The following is an 8,291-nucleotide window of genomic DNA, read 5'->3' as shown; positions in this document are numbered from 1 at the left end:
GTCTCAGGGCACAACTTTCCTGTGATCTTGTCACGCCCAACTTCGCTCTATATCTTCTGACACACACACTTTACAGTCTGTCATTTCCAAAAACAAGCATTCTAAAATCAAAAGACCTTTTGTTTATTTCTCCTTTCTTTTCATTTCTCCTCTATTCTTCTCAATCACTCCCTTCAACAGTCCTATTCAGATCAAGGTGGAATGTGAATAGTGTCACAACTCACCTCTGACTTATTATTACCCTTCTCTTCTCTTGTCTTATTCAATGTGAATGTTTTATTCACCAGTCTGTTGCTGTTTTACACTCTTGCCATACCATCTGGTATTGCATCCATCTGAATTCTGTGCTTTCATGGCCTTACATATCTTTTCCTCTTCCGAATGATTTGTTTGCTTCAGTTCCATTCAACCAGGCTGGACCACAGGGAAGCTCAGAACAAAGAACAAAGAACAGTGCAGCACAGGAACAGGCCATTTGGCCCTCCAAGCCTGCGCTGATCTTGATGCCTGCCTAAGCTAACACCTTCTGCACTTCCGGGGCCCATATCCCTCTATTCCCTTCCTATTCATGTATTTGTCAAGATGTCTCTTAAACGTCGCTATCGTATCTGCTTCCACCACCTCCCCTGGCAGCAAGTTCCATGCACTCACCACCCTCTGTGCAAAAAACTTGCCTCGCACATCCCCTCTAAACTTTGCCCCTCGCACCTTAAACCTATGTCCCCTAGTAACTGACTCTTCCACCCTGGGAAAAAGCTTCTGACTATCCACTCTGTCCATGCCGCTCATAACTTTGTAAACCTCTATCATGTCGCCCCTTCACCTCCGTCGATCCAGTGAAAACAATCCGAGTTTTTCAAACCTCTCCTCATAGCTAATGCCCTCCAGACCAGGCAACATCCTGGTAAACCTCCTCTGTACCCTCTCCAAAGCCTCTATGTCCTTCTGGTAGTGTGGCGCCCAGAATTGCACGCAATATTCTAAGTGTGGCCTAACTAAAGTTCTGTACAGCTGCAACATGACCTGCCAATTTTTATACTCTATGCCCCGACCGATGAAGGCAAGCATGCCGTATGCCTTCTTGACTACCTTATCCACCTGCGTTGCCACTTTCAGTGACCTTTGCCTTGGACGGGTCCACGTCGATCCATTACATTCAGAATCACCTCCTTGAAATAACTCCATAGTACAACGACAGTAACCACACATAATCTGCTTCAAATACTCCTGCACATTTTATCTGTTCTGACTGTCAACACCTCCAGCTCTTTTGTTTAAGTGGAACCCATCAGGTTTGTTTAGGCTCCTTCTATTCTGAAAGCTGCAGCACTGGTTCAGGGAATTCAGCCCTGTTTCTCTACTCTAAAGGCTCAGCCATGCTTGAACTGCGTGGTATTTCGCTTTTATTGCAACGTTACAAGACCTCCAATCCTCTGGAAAACGATGGTCAGACCTTCCACTCTTTCTTCCCTGGCTTCTTTCAACAGCCTGGGGTACATTTCATCTGGTCCTGGTGATTTATCCACATTCAAGGATGCTCATTCCATTAAGACTTCCTCTCTCCTTAAGTTGTCACGTCCAATACTTCACACTCCTCCTCCTTCATAACAATATCTGCATCACCCTCTCATTTGAGAAGACAGTAATGTATTCATTAAGGATATTGGCAACATCTTCCACCCCGATACAAAGGTTACATTTTTGATCTTTTCTGTGCCCTGCTGTTTGCTCAGTTGCCTCTTACTCGAATGTTTTGATGCAACATCTTTGGGTCCATTGTTATTTTGTTTGTCTCTGTTCTTTCCTGCTCTTTCTTTGTTCTTCACCGCTGCTCCCAAACGCCTCCAGTGCAGTCAAAACGCAACGTGTCAGAAGTGGGATTTGAACCCACGCCTCCAATGGAGACTGCGACCTAAACGCAGCGCCTTAGACCGCTCGGCCATCCTGACCGCCTGCCGGGTATTATCAATGCTAAGGAAATTATTCATTCTTTGTGAAAGTATTTGTGAGATTGTGGAAATGTCTGGAAGAGGAAAGACCAGCGGGAAAGCTCGGGCCAAGGCCAAGTCTCACTCCTCCCGGGCTGGACTGCAGTTCCCGGTGGGCCGTGTTCATAGGCTCCTGAGAAAGGGCAACTATGCTGAGCGTGTGGGTGCCGGAGACCCGGTCTATCTGGCTGCTGTGCTCGAGGATCTGACCGCTGAAATCCTCGAGCTGGCCGGCAACGCGGCCCGGGACAACAAGAAGACCCGCATCATCCCCAGACACCTGCAACTGCCCGTCCGCAACGACGAGGAGCTCAACAAGCTGCTGGGAGGGGTGACCATCGCTCAGGGCGGGGTGCTGCCTAATATCCAGGCCTTGCTGCTGCCCAAGAAAACCAGCGCTCAGAGCTCCCAGAAAAAGTAAAGCGGCCAAAATGTCATCTAATAACCCAATGGCTCTTTTCAGAGCCACCCACAGTCTCTGTGAAAGGGCTGGTTACTGTCAGGAGGGAGTCAGTGATGGAGTTATTGTCACAGTGGATTGACCTGTTTCACATCTGTCCAGCTGTGTTTTCAGTTCCCTCTCTGGATTTCGCTCTGTTTCTCTGCTCACACATCTCCCCCTCCAGTTAAGTGAAGAAGTGAACTACAGGGTATCAGAATCAACAATTTAATAAATCCCGCTGCCTTCGATTTGATAAATCCCGAGATTATCCCGGTACATTAACGGGAACTGGTTCGGAGCTGATGAATTAATTTAATAATGGAAGTGTCCGGGTTAATTCTCTGTTTTTTATTTGGACAGTTTGAATTGTGTTTTTTTTTTCTCTCTCTGGTGATCTGAGCGCCGCTTCTCAATGAGAATCTGCTCCCGGAACAGAGTAAATGCAGGAAGAAAGAGGCCATTCTCGGGCTGTGTGTTTCTCTCCTAACCTGATCTGTTTAGACCGCACTGTTCCCAGAGGACGGAATCAGTGAGAGTTGTGCACACACAGGAGCTGAGTCCATTGCAGCGCTTTAATATGTGCCTTCCCCCCGGCCCTCCCTCTTCTCCGGACACAAAGTTGTTTGTTCCCCCGGCGGCGGGGTAGAGTCGGGGATTCTCTCCCCGCAGTGTCAGTGTCTGCAGCCCCGGGGAACTGGCGGTTTCAGTCAGAGTGACCGAGCTACCTGACAGGACTCTCCCCCTGCATTTGTGAACTGAGACTACACCGAACACATCTCCAGTTAGAGTGAGGGCCGGACATCCTTCTGTTTTATTACAGAGAGTGGGGAAAGGGCTGGGTGGAGGGGATGTCAGCGAGTCAACAGGGATCCTGGATTTACTCCAAATCATTTCCATGTGGAATCTGCAGGCGGGGGCGGGCCAGGGATCATTTGATCAGGGGATCAGCTCTTTCCTGAGAGATGTGGGTGGCTCTGAGAAGAGCCTTTGTGTTCAGATGTTTACAAGTTTCCCGCCCTCTTTCACTTCTTTCCAGACCCTGCTTTCTGAGCCTTCGCTGCTTTCGGCTTGACCTTGCTCTTCCATGTCTGCACTTTCTTCAGCGCCTTTCCGCCCGCCGCACTCTTGCCTTTTTTGACCTTCTTCGCAGCAGACATTTTCTGAAGCGCTGCTTTCTTCACCGCCTTATTTGGCGTTGCCGCCGCCTTGCTACTCGTTTTCTTGGCTGTTCCTTTCTTTGTTGTCACTTTCTTGGCTGCTGGTTTCTTCACCAATGATTTCTTGTCTGCTGGTTTCTAACGAAGGATTCCTTGTCTGCTGGTTTCTTCACTAAAGATTTCTTGGCTGCTGATTTCTTCACTAAAGATTTCTTGTCTACTGGTGTCTTCACTAAAGATTTCTTAGCTGCTGGTTTCTTCACTAAAGATTTCTTGTCTACTGGTGTCTTCACTAAAGATTTCTTAGCTGCTGGTTTCTTCACTAAAGATTTCTTGTCTGCTAGTTTCTTCATGAAAGATTTCTTGTCTGCTTGTTTCTTCATGAAAGAGTTCTTGTCTGCTGATTTCTTCACTAAAGATTTCTTGTCTGCTGGTTTCTTCACGAAAGATTTCTTGTCTGCTAGTTTCTTCATGAAAGATTTCTTGTCTGCTGATTTCTTCACTAAAGATTTCTTGTCTGCTGGTTTCTTCATGAAAGATTTCTTGTCTTCTAGTTTCTTCATGAAAGATTTCTTGTCTGCTGATTTCTTCACTAAAGATTTCTTGTCTGCTGGTTTCTTCATGAAAGATTTCTTGTCTGCTGGTTTCTTCATGAAAGATTTCTTGTCTGCTAGTTTCTTCATGAAAGATTTCTTGTCTGCTAGTTTCTTCATGAAAGATTTCTTGTCTGCTGATTTCTTCACTAAAGATTTCTTGTCTGCTGGTTTCTTCACTAAAGATTTCTTGTCTGCTAGTTTCTTCATGAAAGGTTTCTTGTCTGCAGGTTCTTCATGAAAGATTTCTTGTCTGCTGGTTTCTTCACTAAAGATTTCTTGTCTGCTGGTTTCTTCATGAAAGATTTCTTGTCTACTGGTGTCTTCACTAAAGATTTCTTGGCTGCTGGTTTCTTCATGAAAGATTTCTTGTCTGCTAGTTTCTTCACTAAAGATTTCTTGTCTGCTGGTTTCTTCATGAAAGATTTCTTGTCTGCTAGTTTCTTCATGAAAGATTTCTTGTCTGCTGATTTCTTCACTAAAGATTTCTTAGCTGCTGGTTTCATCACTAAAGATTTCTTGTCTGCTAGTTTCTTCATGAAAGATTTCTTGTCTGCTATTTTCTTCATGAAAGATTTCTTGTCTGCTGATTTCTTCACTAAAGATTTCTTGTCTGCTGATTTCTTCACTAAAGATTTCTTGTCTGCTGGTTTCTTCATGAAAGATTTCTTGTCTACTGGTTTCTTCATGAAAGATTTCTTGTCTGCTGGTTTCTTTATGAAAGATTTCTTGTCTACTGGTGTCTTCACTAAAGATTTCTTGGCTGCTGATTTCTTCACTAAAGATTTCTTGTCTACTGGTGTCTTCACTAAAGATTTCTTGGCTGCTGGTTTCTTCACTTAAGATTTCTTGTCTGCTGGTTTCTTCATGAAAGATTTCTTGTCTGCTAGTTTCTTCATGAATGATTTCTTGTCTGCTGGTGTCTTCGCTAAAGATTTCTTGGTTGCTGGTTTCTTCACTAAAGATTTCTTGTCTGCTGGTTTCTTCACTAAAGATATCTTGTCTGCTGGTTTCTTCACTAAAGATTTCTTAGCTGCTGGTTTCTTCACTAAAGATATCTTGTCTGCTGGTTTCTTCACTAAAGATTTCTTGTCTGCTGGTTTCTTCACTAAAGATTTCTTGTCTGCTAGTTTCTTCACCGTCTTTCCCACTTTTCCCTGGGTTTTCCTTCTTGCTGATTTTGAAGTAGCCGGAGGCTCCCTGTCCCTTGCTCTGCACCAGGGAGCCTTTGTTCACATTCCTCTTGATACTTTGCTTGATCTGGGTCCTGAGCTTCTCCACATCGACAGCGCTGCTACCCAGAGCCTTCTTTATGGCGGCCAGGGACATCCCCTTGCGATCGCTGAAAGCCGGCACAATCTTGAGGATCTGTTCGCCCAACGGGAGACCGGCTGGCTTGTTCCGGGGAGCCGCCTTCTTCTTCTTGGGGGTCTTGACTTGGGCGGCGGCGGCGGCTGGAGGAGCCGTTTGGGCGGCTGCACTATCGGTCATGTCCGGGACTCTGCACAAATTCTCTCTGTCAATGTGAACTGGGTCAGAAATGAAGCCGGTGATGGTGGCACAGAGCAACTTAAAGGCAGATAGAGGACGGGGCGGAGACAAGCTGCTGTCAGCTCCCGGCTTCTGCTGTCTCTCTGTGTTTCTCTCTCCTCACAAACTCTCCAATTCCATTGAAATTCAGAGACTCCAGACTTCCAGACTAGATCTTTCCTGTCTCTCACTCCAGTATGTTTGCTGTTGAAAAGCTTTCACTCGGATTGAGGACTCCATTTTCCATTTCACCTGGTTTTATTGCTGCACTGACCGCCCTCTCTCACCCCTCGCTGACATGTTCTCTATTTTTCAACTGAAATCTTGAAGTAAAAAAAAAAATGATCCCAAATTCCCACTTTGGGGCTGAGCAGGGAGCAGGGCGGTTCTTTGACTGGAAAATCATTTGATTTTACACAAGAATGACTCTGAAATCCGGCGATGAGAGCGGACCCACAAACACAGTGGCTTTAGACTAACCCGCCCTCCCCTTTAATACAATCTCTCTTCCACAATATTCACATCTGCATATTCACAGGACAAACTGTTCCCTGAATGTAGAGTTCCCAGGATAGGTTTTCCCCTCCGCTCGGTCTGTGCTGTGGATTCTCGGGGGTGAGTTGTATTTTCTCAGCTCAGTCAGTGTTAAACAGTCTGGGGCCGGCGCTCCGAATATTGTCTGTTAACCAGAGTCCGCTACAAGAGCCAATCACAGTTGTGACTTTTTTTATTCGTTCATGGGATTTGGGTGTGAGTCCAGAACCAGGGGTCATAATCTAAGGATACGGGGTAAACCTTTCAGGTTGTCCTTTCTCTCTCTGCCCCTCTCTCTCTGCCGACACCCACCCCCGGTCTCCTCTCTCCCTCTTACTCTCCTCTCTCTCTCTCCCTCTCTCTGACAGTTGCAGAGAGCGAGAACTCTCAGCTTTATGGTTAGTCTTTTTTTTTAAATCGCAGCCGTCAGTTTCACAGCTGAAAGGTGCTTTGAGCAGAGACAGCACTTCAGAAACTCGGACAAGCTCGGGTTTTTCTGGAGGGCTTTTAAATGAAATCAGAACTGCCGGAAAGCTCCGAACTTGTCCGAGGTTCTGAAACGTTGTCTCTGCTCTCAGGACCTGTCAGCTGTGAAACTGACGGCTGCGATTTGATTGAAAGTCAGACTGGTCTGGAAGAAGAAGCCAATGGGAAATTTCTCATCCCTGAAATTATCAGTCACGGACCAAACTGCTTTAACGTGGACACTGATGTCCATGTACAGACATGTTGCCAACCCCTGTTCTTCACACAGACTTACCAATCAACGCCAACAAATAATTTGACTTTTTTATTGAAGACTGACAATACTATATACAATTTACAGGAGAGGATCACAGGCACATCTTACCGGGGATCATCCCATCTCCTACTCTGTCACATACTGTATGACATCACTTCCTGAAGTGATGATGCACACACCAATTACCAATTCCTTGAAACAAAGAGTAGGCATAAATGGGCCATTTTCTCATTGGCAGGATGTGACTGGTGGAGTGCCACAAGGATCAGTGCTTGGGGTTCAATTATTTACTATCTATATTAATGACATGGAGGAGGGGGCAGAGTGTAATATATCCAAATTTGCTGATGATACAAAAATAGGTAGGGCATGTTGTCATGAAGACATAAGGAATCTGCAAGGGGATATAGATAGGTTGAGTGAGTGGGCAAAAACTTGTCAGATGTAGTTTAATGTAGGAAAGTTTGAGGTCATACACTTTGGTAGGAAGAATCAAAATGCAGACTATTATTTAAATAGACAGATACTCCAGAAAAGAGGGATCTGGGTGTTCTTGTGATTGAAACACAAAAAGTTAGCATGCAGGTGCAGCAAGTAATTAAGAGGGCAAATGGAATTTTGGCCTTTATTGCTAGGGGGTTGGAGTTTAAAAATAGGGAAGTCTTGTTAAAGCTGTACAGGGTGTTGGTGAGGCCACACCTGGAGTACTGTGGACAGTTTTGGTCCCTGTATTTAAGAAAGGATATATTGGCATTGGATACAGTCAAAAGAGATTCACTCGGCTGATTCCTGGGAGAAAGGGGTTGACTTATCAAGAATGGCTAACAAGTTAGGCCTTTATACATTAAAGTTTAGAAGAATAAGGGTGATCTTATTGAAATGTATAAGATTCTGAGGGGGCTTGACAGGGTAGATGTTTCCACTAGTGGGGGAATCTCAAACTAGGTGACATAGTTACAGAATAAGGGGACAGTCATTTAAAACTGAGATGCAAAGGAATTTCTTCTCTCAGAGGGTAGTGAATGTCTGGAATTCTCTACCCAGAGAGTTGTGGAGGCTAGATCACTGAAAGCATTTAAAGAGGAGGGAGATAGATTTTTGAAATATTGGGGAGTTGAGGGCTATGAGGAGCTGGCACGAAAGAGGAGTTGAGGTCTGGGGCAAATCATCCCTGATCTTATTAAATGGTGGGGCAGGCTTTGGGGACTGAATGGCCTACTCCTGCTCCTATTTCTTATGTTCTGATAAGGGGGCTACAAAGAGATGTAGATCGGTTAAGTGAGTGGGCAACAACCTGGCAAATGG

The 8,291-nt window shown here is 45.2% G+C and overlaps 1 protein-coding gene and 1 non-coding gene across 2 annotated transcripts; one reads left to right on the top strand and one right to left on the bottom strand.

Moving 5' to 3' along the window:
• Positions 1-1,866: 1,866 nt before the first annotated feature.
• trnal-uag (transfer RNA leucine (anticodon UAG)) lies at positions 1,867-1,949 on the bottom strand. Its single transcript has one exon. It is a non-coding gene; the product is annotated as a tRNA-Leu (tRNA).
• Positions 1,950-2,019: 70 nt separating this feature from the next.
• On the top strand, positions 2,020-2,376 carry LOC137364738 (histone H2A-like; the record flags this gene model as incomplete). The annotated part of the gene is made up of 1 exon (XM_068027770.1): positions 2,020-2,376. A coding segment is annotated over exon 1 (357 nt), but the record flags the coding sequence as incomplete, so codon positions are not given.
• Between the last annotated feature and the right edge of the window lie 5,915 nt (positions 2,377-8,291).

The sequence above is a fragment of the Heterodontus francisci genome, unplaced genomic scaffold (genome assembly GCF_036365525.1).
Source record: "Heterodontus francisci isolate sHetFra1 unplaced genomic scaffold, sHetFra1.hap1 HAP1_SCAFFOLD_75, whole genome shotgun sequence".
NCBI classification, from domain to species: domain Eukaryota; kingdom Metazoa; phylum Chordata; class Chondrichthyes; order Heterodontiformes; family Heterodontidae; genus Heterodontus; species Heterodontus francisci.
This window is presented reverse-complemented; position numbering and strand designations above follow the sequence as displayed.